General features: G+C 39.8%; 2 protein-coding genes across 3 annotated transcripts in view; one reads left to right on the top strand and one right to left on the bottom strand.

Moving 5' to 3' along the window:
* Window positions 1–13,624, bottom strand: part of EIF2AK1 (eukaryotic translation initiation factor 2 alpha kinase 1) — a 45,302-nt gene that overhangs the window by 8,097 nt on the left and 23,581 nt on the right. For both annotated transcript variants that reach the window (XM_023518631.1, XM_003798928.3), the window contains exons 10-13: window positions 12,274–12,385; window positions 7,295–7,395; window positions 438–552; window positions 142–224 (exon numbers count right to left, since the gene is read on the bottom strand). In XM_023518631.1, coding sequence (XP_023374399.1) covers window positions 142–224; window positions 438–552; window positions 7,295–7,395; window positions 12,274–12,385 — 411 coding nt within the window. The remainder of the gene's footprint in view (window positions 1–141; window positions 225–437; window positions 553–7,294; window positions 7,396–12,273; window positions 12,386–13,624) is intronic.
* On the top strand, window positions 2,192–6,607 carry ANKRD61 (ankyrin repeat domain 61). The gene is made up of 3 exons (XM_023518632.1): window positions 2,192–2,407; window positions 3,567–3,664; window positions 5,642–6,607. Exons 1-3 carry the CDS (start codon window positions 2,192–2,194, stop codon window positions 6,585–6,587), a joined length of 1,260 nt encoding a protein of 419 aa, XP_023374400.1. The 3' UTR covers window positions 6,588–6,607.

The raw sequence follows: 13,624 nt of genomic DNA on the forward strand, positions 1-13,624 counted from the left end.
GAGGCTTATTCTTAGGGCAGTTTGATGCAATAGATAGTCTACAGTACTCCCAAACATCCACACAATTGAACTTTTGCATTTAAGTGTACTGTTTGTTATTTACAAGTGCAGAATAAAAGGGCAAAAAGCAACAACTACTACCTTGGCATCATACTCAGATCCTTCCAACTGTTCAGGTGAAGCATATAGACAAGTACCCACTCTGGAAGTATGTGTTGGTATTCCTGTAATTCCAAAATATACATATTAAACATTGCAGTGTTAACACTGACAGCATTAAGGAACATTCACTATGAGCAGGGCATCATAGCTACTAAGGAAACAATGGTCACTCTTTGTCTTTATCTTACCTTTGCTATTAAATCTTTATGATTCTCTTTAAATATTGACATGTTCAACTGAATCTTTTTTTTAATGAAACAAACCAAAAAACTTACTCTTCCCATTTCTGTTGGTCCAATCTGTGTTCTTTTGTATAATGTCTGTGCAGGCCAAACCAAAGTCTCCTATTTTTACTTGCTGATCAGGGCCATGAAGGAAAATATTTCTAGGCTATAAACAAACAGAACAAGTCAATTTGTTGGCTTTCTTAAAACAAATAGTGAAAACTACTGTGAATGTTAAGAGTTTCCAACTCAGAAGCAAGCACAGCCTCTTCAAAAGTTAAAAATTTGAGCAACAGTTCTCAAATTTGGTTATACATTAGAATCACTGGGAAGAATGCCTGAGCCATTCCCCAGATCAACTAAACCAGAACCCCTAGAGGTAGATGTAAGCATTAGTTCCCAGTTAAAAGTCCCAAGATTATTTCAAATTTGAGAACTATTAATGTAGAGCATGCTTCATATACTCCATATGAGGGCTTCTCAACCCTGTCTATACATCATTACCTAAGAAGCTTTTAAAAACTATTGGCCGAAGATGTTGGTATTTCTTTTTTGTGTGTTTGTTTTTGTTTTTGAGACAGAGTCTCACTTGGTTGCCCTCAGTAGAGTGCCCTGGTGTCATAGCTCACAGCAACCTTAAACTCTTGGGCTCAAGCGATTCTCTTGCCTCAGCCTCCCGAGTATAGGGAGGCTGCCACAATGCCCAGCTATTTTTTATAGACAGCATCTTGCTCTTGCTCAGGATGATCTCCAACATGTGAGCTCAGGCACTCTACCCAACTTGGCCGCCCAGAGTGCGAAGATGTTCATATTTTTACTTAAAAACTTTTGGGTTTTTTTTTTTTTTTTGCAGTTTTTGGCCAGGGCTGGGTTTGAACCTGCCACCTCCAGCATGTGGGGCCAGCGCCCTACTCTTTTGAGCCACAGGCGCTGCCCAAAAGTTTTGGTGTTTTTAAAAAGTTCCCAGATGACTCATATATTAGCCAGGGTTGGGAATGACTAGGTCACCCTAAATGGTTCTACTGAAGCAACTGTTGCAGACCCAAAATATCCCTAGTAGATATCCCTCACCACTCCTATCCTAGTGAAGAGCTCTCTATGATGGGGAGAGGGAAGAGTCTATTAAACACTTAAAAATACTTAGATTCAAAGTTACTTTCTTACTTTAAACGTAATAATTTTAATTTCTTATTTTAACATATAAATTGCCATTTTAGTTTTGTTAGTGTTTGAACTATGGTTGAATTGGAAAAGAAAACACAAATAAAGATATAAGGCCGGGCATGATGGTTCACGCCTGTAATCCTAGAACTCTGGGAGGCCGAGGAGCGTGGATTGCTTGAACTCACAAGTTCAAGACCAGCCTGAGCAAAAGCAAGACCCTGTCTCTAAAAGTAGCTGGGTATTGTGGTGGGTGCCTGTAGTCCTAGGAGACTTAACTTGAACCCAACAATTTGAAATTGCTGTGAGCTATGACACCACAGCACTCTACCCAGGATGGCAAAGTGAGACTGTCATGGAAAAAAAAAAAAAAAAAAGAAAGGTATAAGATGATAGTTTGGTTATGTTTTTGTGAGAGGAAAAGCTAAAAGCTGTTCTGACATTTGACACTCTATGATCAAGGAAAAAAGTCTGAATAAGTAAGTCTGGCTCCAATATAAAAACTGTGTTCACAGATATAATTCTAAACAATTCTAGAACAGTTCCAGAACTGAACTGAAGGAATCATCATAAAGAGACTGAAACCAACCAACTCTGTAACATTTTCCTCTACACTCTTAAGTTGTCACTGTTAAGTTTTTCTCATGGGAAATATAACCAAGAGAGAAAGTAGAGACCTGGCCACTGAGAGTGCCAAGTTCCTGGAAGATGGCCCATCTGTTGCACTTCACACAAAACTCTATGAGGCCATAATGAGAGAAGACTGCACTACAATCAAAGCACTCCTAAGAAACCACCCTGTCAACCAGCCCATGACCATTCTGGCCAACTCCATCAGCTACAGATTACTTCTGAACCAGGTATACTCTTTTCTGGTCAGTCATTTTTAGAAAAAGACAGGATGCATGGGAAGGAGCATGGTCTAATGCTCACAAATTCACTGAACTCCTCACTGCCCCACAACTGACAGTACATCTCCAGCTGACTCTACATTTAGAACAGCACTCCCCAAAGTCTGCAGCCAAAGTCTTCCACTTAACACACATAAACTGAAGAAAAGACTAGAACCTATTTGGTTGGAAGAACATTAATGTCATCTTCTCAAATATACCCATGGTGATTATGTCTATAGGGCAGAATTTTCTCCCTTTTTAGTACATATGTCTTCATTTTCTAAATGTGTATACAATGTTTATTGCCTTTATAATTAACATTTTTTTCAAAAAGGAAGCGACTCTCCCCTTTATCTTGCCCTCTCCCCTTATCTTGTAGTCATAATATAAAACCACTACTTATACTATACTAGGGGTCCTCAAACTTTTTAAACAGGGGGCCAGTTCACTGTCCCTCAGACTGCTAGAGAGCCAGACTGCAGGCCCCGGGATGAGTCGGCTGCTAAGCAGGACAGGCAGCGGCGGCAAAAACACCCGGCGGGCTAGAAATGTCCTAGGTGGGCTGCATGTGGCCTGCAGGCCGTAGTTTGAGGACACCTGCTATATACTATAATATAATATACTGTATATATTTTTAAGAACTGGCATAAACAGCTCTGCTAATCATAGACAGAACATATGTTGCATTATCTTTAAAATGCCATGAAGATGCAGGTTTTACTGCTGATAATGTGACTCTGGCAAACCCTTAAAAAATATCACACCTATTTATCAATTACCTCATGGGCTAAGGATTAAATGACTTCATAGCAATTGCCATTAATTGTACACTACGGGATCTTCAAAGGAATCAACTTTCAAAAACTGTCAAAGCTTTGAGTGGTGTTACTTCTATTTCCTCAGTAAATTTGCCTTTCTGTAAAACATAGACTTTGTTATGTAAAATTCACTAAGTTTTAGTAATCAAAACACAGGCAATAGAAAAGGAAAATTCCAATGCATATACAAGAAAAATATTGAACCAGTAAGATACTAAATAAACTTACTTTGAAATGGCAAGCTAATACAAATATTATTTTTAACTATATAGGGCTGATTGTAATATATTTTGCTTTTCCCCCTGAAGCAGACACAGTCTATCATCCCCATTCATTTGGCTGCTGAATACCGCAAGGCACAAAGTTTGCTTTGTTTGTTAGAACATGGTGCTGACCCAGAAGTAAGGTAAGTTAACTCAGCAGGCAATCGTTTCTAAATGAGGATATACCTGATTTAGATTTTTTCAGTTTAAAACATTCTCCAGTTATGTCTGGACTTGTTCATTCTTCATGAGTTATGGATGACAAACTATCATCTTTTGAATGAACCAATTTCTTTACTAATTAGATGAGATATCCTGAAATGTTGGAAATAATGCAACAACACAAGCCAGTCAGCCAAATTAACGCATAATGAGTATTAAGTACTCAACACTGGTGTGGTGGAAACTCCATTAAGTCTTGGCCTTCAAGAAGTTTAACAACCTCAGTTGGGTATGAAAAATGAGAAAATACAGACAATGGATTTTCTTGTTACCCTACACTAGAAGGTAAGCTTAGTGAAAGAGGAGTTTATCTTGCTCATCACTGTATCTCCACCACCTAAACCAAAGCCCCAATCTTAGTTAAGTACCCAATAAATACTACTTGAATGAATGAAAGAATTACATAGCATAAAAATGATAGGATGGGCATGGTGGCTCATATCTGTAATTCCACTACTTTGGAAGGCCAAAGTAGGAGAAGAGCTTAAAGCCAGGAGTTAGAGATCAGCCTGGGCAACATAGCAAGACCCTGCCTCTACTCGCTCCCCCCACCCCCCAAAAAAAACCCCAGCCTGGCACAGCTGTGCATGTCTAGAGGCCCAGCTACTTGGGAGGCTGAGGCACAAAGAGCCCAGGAGTTTAAAGTTGCTGTGAGCTATAATGATGCCACTGCACTTCAACCTGGGTGACAGAGTGAAACCTTGTCTCAAAATAAAAGAACTTCTTGCCTCAAGTCCTTGCCCTGCTCCACAAGAACCTACCTGATCTGATCTGTCTTGCTCTCAATCTCTCCTTGAGCATCCCACCCCAGCTCTGCAAGTTTTCTAAAACTCCTTCTACATAAACTCACCCCATTTTCCCCAGAGCACCGTTTCCTACCCTTTACACCACGTACAGTATGTGAGGCTTCCACACCTCTCTAGAACTTTGCCCACTTCCAATATTTAGTTGTTTGATTATGTTACATGTTTGTCTTCCACTCTACACTATAAGCCCTACAGAGGTAAGGACCACTAGTCTCATCACATCCCTAGCATAAGGCCTCACACTAAATAAACATATGTGAACTAAAATCATTTTCTAATTTCTGGAAACAGTCAAGATTTTTATAATAAACATTCTCTTTTCTCTGCCAAGACAAAGAAATTTTGGAAACAATCCTAAGAGATGAGGGCTGAGTTGTAATATGCTCATTCTACCTAGATTGGAGCAGGGAATGAAGATGAAAGGGCTTCACTAACTTAATGACCCCAGGTGTTTAGATTCAACCCTTATCTACACACTAGAGTGAAAATGTCAGGCAGACAGAGAACCACTAAGAACCTAGTAAATGGGGGAGATCTGGCCCTTTATGGCTCACTTTTATGGTTAAAAACAGATCATACTCAAGTCCACACAATTTTACTAAATGCCTACTAACTCAACCCAGCACTGTGCAAGAAAATAACTAAGCTCTAGCCTCTAAGGTACCACAGTCCTAGCTGGAGCAACAAAGTCGAAATAGGCTGCTCAAAGAAGCTGGGCCCTACCATGCAACAATGCATTCTACTACCACATACCCAAAAAATCCTGGGAAAGGATTTGAGACCCTGTTCTCTCCAGCTTGGCAAGTCTTTTGAAAGTCCTTCTACATATACTTACCCCATCTTCCCCAGGGCACTCTTTCCTACCCTTTGCACCATGTACAGTTATGTGAGGCTTCTATACACCTCCCTAGAATCTTGCCAGCTTCCAATAAAAGCCTATGAAATTACACAACCATGCACATTTTGAATCAATGCCTTAAAGTAATCAAAAGGTAGTACCTTAAACAAATGTTGCCTTTTTAGGCATTACTTCTTCACATAGAGCACTCCCACTGAGAATTCAGTGTAATTTGTGACCAATACCTATTCTAGGGACACGAGAGGCCTCACCACTCTCCATCTGATGCTACTGCACTGGCCAATAACTTCTACCACATGGACAAAACCAGGCAACAGAATCCAAAGGATCCTGACAGACATTCAGAACAATGCTATAATGTGTCTCCGCATCTTGTGTGAACATGGAGCTCAAGTTAATGCTCGTGTAGATAACAGCAACAATCATTCACCACTCCACCTGGCCATAACTTATGGTACCTATCCAGTTCTCTCCATTTTGGCCCAAAATGGTGCCCATATCAATGCTATTAATGAATCCAGTATGACACCCCTTCACATGGCTGCAGATATCCTAAATAGGGAGATGATGGAAACGCTCATTGCCTGTGGAGCAAATGTTAACTGTGCGGTCTCTTCCACGGGGAACACGGCCCTGAAGCTGGCAGTGTGCACTGCATCAAGCAAAGCAGGCCGACTGCTGGGAGTAGGGATGAGCTGCATCCGTTTGCTGTTAATGAACGGAGCCAAAGTCAATGCCCAGGACCACGAAGGTCAAACAGCTATCCATGAAGCATGTTTTGGAGGAAGGGGGACAATAATCAACCTCTTGCTCGAATTTGAAGCAAATGTTAATATTTTAACAAGAAATGGGGAATCTCCAATTTATATGTACCTTCAGCGCAGTTCCAATATTAGAGATAAGACACTTCTTGCCAGGCTACTTTATCACACTTATCCTTTGAGGCTGACCAACAACCAAGGGATTCTACCTGCAGGAATCATGCTACCAGAATTCCACCTGTTAAGGGAAACTCTAATAAAGCTATCCCAAAACCCTTTATCTCTAGAAGATATCTGTAAAAGAAACATCAGAAATATTTATGGTGAGAAATACAAACAACACTTGAAGCAACTTCTCCCAGTGAAGATATGGAATTCTGTATACTGTTACTACAATATAACTTACCTCTTAAAATAAGGTCTCAAAGTTTCATGATGCCAGAGAATTTCAGTAACTCAGATTGCATTTCCTGGCTAGCCGTGTACCAGAAAACACCTAATCCACCACCTTTTGCATCCCAAACGCACAAACTACTGGTTCTTAAACTTTTTCAAAAAATAAAGTGATTTGGATAATAACTTTTGTTACTAAATTTTATTTTAAATGCCTTTTCTGTGATTTAATTTTTGCCTGAAAAGTAAGCAAATTAATTTAAAACTCTTCAGCCAAAGAAATAAACACATTTCCTCTTTTTTTTGATAGTCTTCTGAGGGTAAAAATTAGAACAATCATTATAGAGTTTTTTTAAGATAGCAAAAAAAGAAAAAAAAACTTCCTACATTCACTTAAAGATGGGTACAGAATCAAAGTTACCTCTAAGGCTGCAATAATATATGAACATTTCTGTCAGCGCTAAGTACATTTCAGCACCACTGATTACATTAGTACTCAGAGCATGAACACCTGAAAAACGATGTTTTCAAATGCCAAACAATTATTGCTTTAAAATTCAGCCTAACATTTTCATGTTCTGGACCTATAGAACAATGTTTCATATTACAGTAATGATAACCTCCTAACTAAATGGACTATATCACATAATCTCATTTAATTCAGTGAACCAACATCAAGTCACCCCTGTTACGGAAGCTAACACTTTCAATGACTTCATCATCCCCATTTACCTTCAGATCTCTGTGCACAATTCCCATATTATGTATGTAGAACACACCTTCTACCAATTCTTGAAAAATTTTTGTTGCAACACTGGCCATAACGTAAGGACCTTGAAATGAAAAAAAAAAGTTTTATTTCTCTAATACTTTTTACTTATTACATTCACATAAATGTTATTGTGGTTCTAAATATATTAACATTCGACTCTTAGCAACATTCAGATTTTCAACAAAGTCAATACTCCAAAATGGTCTAGACCTTTTTTTTTTTTCTTGAGACCAAGTCCCACTGTGTCACCCTTGGTAGAGTGCCAGGCATCACAGCTCACAGCAACCTCAAACTCTTGGGCTTAAGCAATTCTCTTGCCTCAGTCTCCCAAATAGCTGGGACTACAGGTGCCTGCCACAACACCCGGCTATTTTTTATTGCAGTTGTCATTGTTTAGCTGGCCCAGGCCAGGTTCGAACCTGCCAGCTGTCACCATAACCATTGTGCTATGGGCGCCGAGCCACAAAATAGCCTTAATCTTGAACTAAGTGTGAAAGACTCCTCAGCTAGCAAAGAAACCAGCACAAACTAGCTGGCAACAGTCAATGGACTTAGCCATCATAAAGAGAGCACCTCTAATTTTACTCAGAGCATCTATTACTTTTAAGTAGTTCTCAGGCATTAGGTGACTAGATTAGATGACATTTAAGTCCCTTCAACCCTTGACATCCTGGGATTTAATGCTAATAAATCTGGTATCCTAGCTCACAGTGGATTAAAGACATTAATACAAATAATGGAGTAAGAAAAATGATAAATTATGTTAGCTCAAGGGGTAAGCTTCCATTATCTGGAATGTCTTATTTTCCAAAGATGACTGACATAAAAAAGTAAATGAATTAATTCATTTATTAACATGATGACATAGTAAGTGAATATAGAAGGTGGAAAGATTTCATAGGACAAAAGCAAACAAAACTTGATGAAGAAAAAAAACCTGGATTTTTCCTGCCAAGTTAATAATATCATAATAAAAGTTTAATAGATCGGTCATTTTAAGTCTTAAACCTCAAAAAGCTGAAACAGGAGGACTGCTTGAGTTCAAGAGTTCAAGTCCAGGCTGGGGAACAAAGCAAGACCCCTATCAATTTTTTTTTTTTTTTTTTTTTGGAGACAGCCTCAAGCTGTCCCCCTGGGTAGAGTGCCATGGCATTACAGCTCACAGCAACCTCCAACTCCTGGGCTCAAGCGAGTCTCCTGCCTCCGCCTCCCAAGTAGCTGGGACCACAGACGCCCGCCACAACGCCCGGCTTTTTTCTGGTTGCTGCCGTCATTGTTGTTTGGCGGGTCCGGGCTGGGGATTCGAACCCGCCACCTTAGGTGTACGTGGCTGGCGCCTTAGCCGGTTGAGCTATAGGCGCCGAGCCCCCTATCAATTTTTTAAAAAATCATAAACCTATTGTTCACCATCAAGAACAAAAACACTACATGATCTTATCTCCTGAATGAGCCTAGTTGCTTTCATAACTCATATCGATTCCACAAAAAGAACAAGTGTGTCCTACGATATCTAACATACTTGAGCAAGTACTTCACAAGACAGAAAACTTTATATAAACACAATGGTTTGACTTGTAAGTATCCCTGTTAGGACCCCACCTTTTACAGTGAAATGACTCACCTCTATCTGGGTAGAAATGCAAGAAAGGCTTTGGACTTCTACAACTATTCAGGTAACTGCTTTCCTTTAGTCTGTTTAAAACACTTGGTTCTCATTTTAACCCACCTTACAAATCCAAACAAAGGGCAACAGTTAGAGGATTCAGTAACCACACACAAACCTGCCCCAGTGGAAATAGTCTGCACTGACTCAGTGCCTTCTCTATGCCTGGCAATCCACTACATCCTACACTAAAAGTTTTAATCCTCACGACAACCCTATAAAATAGGGATAATCCCATTTTGCAAATAAGGAAACGAACCAAGAGCAGTTACCTGATTTGTCCAAAACACTGGAGCTGGTAACTATGAGAGTCAGGATTCAAACCCAGGTCTGGTGCTCACGGGATTTTGGGAAGGGTGAAATGTACAAATAGAATTGATGGAAAGCTATAAACACAGTGCTGGACTACTAAAAAGATAAAACATTTTAATTTATTTATTTTTTGAGACAGAGTCTCACTCTGTTGCCCAGGCTGGAGGGCTGTGGCATCAGCCTAGCTTACAGCAACCTCAAACTCCTGGGTTCAAGCAATCCTCCTGCCTCAGCCTTCCGAGTAGCTGGAACTACAGGCGCCCACCATGATGCCTGGCTAATTTTTCTATTTTTAATAGAGACAGGGTCTCACTCTTGCTTAAGCTCATCTCAAACTCCTAAGCTCAAGCAATCCACTTGCTTTGGCCTGCTCGAGTGCTAGAATTATAAGCATGAGTCAGCATGCCTGGCCAGCTAAAACTTTTTATTTTAAACATTTTTAAAGAAAAATATACACCACGTTAGTGGCATTATACATATTTTGCCTTTGTTCTTTTGATAGATTCATTGTACTGAATGGTATAAAGTTCTCATCCCATACTCATTACTTATTTTTTAATCAGAAGTTTAAAGATCAACACTTGCATACAGGGGCGAGGCACAGTGGCTCATGACTGTAATGCCAGTACTCTGGAAGGATAGCTTGAGTTTGGGAATTCAAGCCCAGCTTGAGCAAGAGCCAGACCCCATCTCTACTAAAAATAGAAAAACTAGCTGGGTGTTGTAGTGGGTGCCTATAATCCCAGTTACTTGAGAAGCTGAGACAAGAGGATAGCTTTAGCCCAAGAGTTTGAGCTATGATGACACCACAACACTCAACCTCAGAGTAAGAGTGAGATTCTGTCTCAAAAAAAAAAAAATTGTATACAGGGTTTAAACAATTTTCCTTTGCATAAAGACATTTGCACATAAACTATAATGCTCATGTAGCAAGCAAAGGATATAAATTTATAGGGAAATGAAAATATCCAACACATTACTTGCCATGACTCAACTGGACAAAGTTCTGGCATGTCCTTCTAATTAATTACATGGCAAACTAGAGAAACAGCACTGGGTTGATTCCAGGAACTGCTGGAGGAAGATACTATGTTTCTGTCTTCCTACTGGCAGCTGGTCTAAGATTTTGAGTAGGTTAACTAATCTATGTTTTAGACCAAATAAAGGAAAAAACAGCAAATAACTGATATTCAGTTGAGTCTTTACTTAAAATCAGGTCATTCTAATCTGCTATTTTCATATCTAATATAGTCGTTTTTAACCTCAGCTATATATGAGAATCAACGAGAGAATTTTTAAAAAACACCAAAGACTAAGACCTATCCTAGGTCAATTATATAAAAATAACTGGTGTGGTCTCAGACAACAGCCTTTTTTAAAAACTGATTTTATTTTTTAGAATTGTCTTACAGACTTACAGAAGATTGAGAAGACCGTGCAGTTTTTCCCACAGAGCTCATACCCAGTCCCCCTCCCTACCCCAGTTATTAACACCTTACACTGGTACAGTACCTTTGTCACAATTAATGCACAAATACTGATACTCTATATAACTGTCGCCCACAGATTATTCAGATTTCCTTGGTTTTTACCAGCTGTTTTTGCTGTTCTAGGACCCTATTCAGTATATACCACATTATACTGAGTTGTCATGTCTCTTTAGGTTCCTCTGGTCTGTAACAGTATCTCAAGACTTATCCTTGTTTCTGATGACCGTGACAGTTTTAAGGAGTACTAGTCAGATACTGTATTCTGACAGGGGTCCTCAAACTTTTTAAACGGGGGGCCAGTTCACTGTCTCTTAGACCACTGGAGGGCCGTTGTGGGCCCCAGGACAAGTCAGCTGCTAAGCAGGATAAGCAGCAGCAGCAAAAACACCCAGCAGGCCAGATAAATGTCCTAGGCAGGCTGCATGTGGCCCGCGGGCCATAGTTTGAGGACACCTGCTATAGAATGGAGATTTGTCTCACATTTTTTCATGATTAGACCAAGATTATGGGTTTTGGAGAAAAACATCACAGAGAAAAGTATCCCTCTCACCACATCAAGGAGGCATATGCTATCCACATCACTTGCCACTGTTGATTTTCATCTGGATCAGGGGCTAAAGTAGCATGCGTCAGGTTTCTCCACTATGTTACAGCGCTCCATTATAAAGTCACTCTTTTTCTATTGACAGTATCTTATTAAAAGTTGCCCAGATGATTCTAATGTACAGCCTAAGTTGAGAAACCATGTTATAGTATTTTTAAAACATTAGCCAAAATAAATAAATAAATAAATAATTAGCCAACAAGGCCAGGTGAGGTGGCTGACACCTATAATCCTAGCACTCTGGGAGGCCCAGGAGGGTGACTGCCTGAGATCAGGAGTTTGAGACCAGCCTCAACTAGAGCGAGACCCCATCTCTACTAAAAATAGAAGAAAACTAGACAGGCAATGTGGTACATGCCTATAGTCCTAGCTACTCCAGGAGGCTGAGGCCAGAGATTCTCTTGAGCCTAGGAGTTTGAGGTTGCTATGATCTAGGCTGACACCATGGCACTCTAGCTTGGGCAACAGAGAGACACTCTGTCTCAAAAATAAAATAAATTAAATCAAAATAAAATAAAAAACAAGTATTTAATTTTGTCTCTTAGAAAATTAAAAAGGCAACTTGGACCCTATTAGTGAACATGAAATAAATTTCTATTGTGTTAAAAAAATTTTTCTTAAACCTTTTCTCTCTACAAATATTAACCTAAATTCCAGTATTATTACTGTTTAAATATCAACAAACTATATAGTACTAGAGAAAATCGCTTCCAAATACCTGTTTTTGAAAAATGTTGAAATAAGCAAAATTATTTCTTTGGGTTCACCACATTTGTTTTTGTTTTTAATCTAAAGCCCCCAGAGGCAATTCCTACATTAGACAGAGAAGATTTGATTTTGTCTTCACTTCCCACCCCAGTATGTACTTACAGGCAGATTCATCCACACTCTCTTGGACCCGCTTGTTTCTTTCCACTATCCAATCCCACAGGGAGAGCTCACACAGCTGCATCTGGATATGTAGCATCAGGCGAAACTGTGCCTAGGAGAAGACACACTGTGGCTCCCATCTCTGCAAAACTCACTCGCATTATCCACTTAGCCAACAAATACTCGCCCTCTCTAGACCAAGCACTATAACTAACTGCCGAGGACAAATCTTGCCCAAGTACAAAATCTAATGAAGGAAACAGATAAGTAGAGTGATAATTAAAAGACTGTCTTATGGGTGGCACCTGTAGCTCAAAGGAGTATGAGCTCTGGCCCCATATGCCAGAGGTGGCGGGTTCAAACCCAGCCCCAGCCAAAAAAAAAAAAAAAAAAAAAAAGACTGTCTATAACAACACTAGGAAGAGGTGGGCCGGGTTGAAATCAGGCAGGGATCCAAATTGACAGAAGTTCTCCAATATGGCAATTGGTCTTCATACTGGTAAAAATACTACATAGTATTTTTAAAGTTAAGACAAAGCATCAAAGAAAGGCTATATGTATTCTATTACTCTATGCATTCACCAACATACATATACTTCGGTTGGCTTCACACTGTAGGTAACAAGTAACTTATTCAAAAAAAAAAAAGCTAAGCAAACATTAAGTTCACTGTAAACACAAATGCAGAAAAATGAAACATTTCCGATTAAAAGTCCCTCAAAATCAATTACTTTAGACTCAGGTGAATCAGTTCAAAGTTTGTTTCATTAAAAAGCACAGAAACATATATTTCTGTTTTGTTTCTTTCTTTGAACCTGGGGCTGGCAGGTTCAAACCCAGCTAAGGCATGCTAAACAACGACAATTACAAGAAAAAAATAGCTGGGTGCTCTGAGCAAGAGCGAAACCCCAACTCATAAAAAAAAATGGAAAAACCCAGCCGGGCACCATGGCAAGTGCCTGTACTCCCAGTGACGTCTGAGGCTGAGGCAGCAGGATGCCCACAGCCTGAGTCTGAGGTGCAGTGAGCTACGACGGCATTGAACTCTGCTCAGGGCATAGGGTAGAACTCTTGTCTTAACAAAAAATATATATATATATAGCCAGGCACTATTGCTATTTTTTTAGTGGCAGGAGCCTATAGTCTCAGCTATTTGGGAGGCTGAGGCAAGAGATCGCTTAAGCCCAAGAGTTTGAGGTTGCTATGAACTGTGACAACAGGGCGACAGATTTCTAAAAAAAAAAATAAAAGCTGGATCGGCGCCTGTGGCTCAAGCGGCTAAGGCGCCAGCCACATACACCTAAGGTGGCGGGTTCGAATCCCCAGCTCAGGCCCGCCAAACAATGATGGC

The sequence above is a fragment of the Otolemur garnettii genome, unplaced genomic scaffold (genome assembly GCF_000181295.1).
Source record: "Otolemur garnettii isolate 467f Iridium unplaced genomic scaffold, OtoGar3 scaffold00142, whole genome shotgun sequence".
Classification (NCBI taxonomy): domain Eukaryota; kingdom Metazoa; phylum Chordata; class Mammalia; order Primates; family Galagidae; genus Otolemur; species Otolemur garnettii.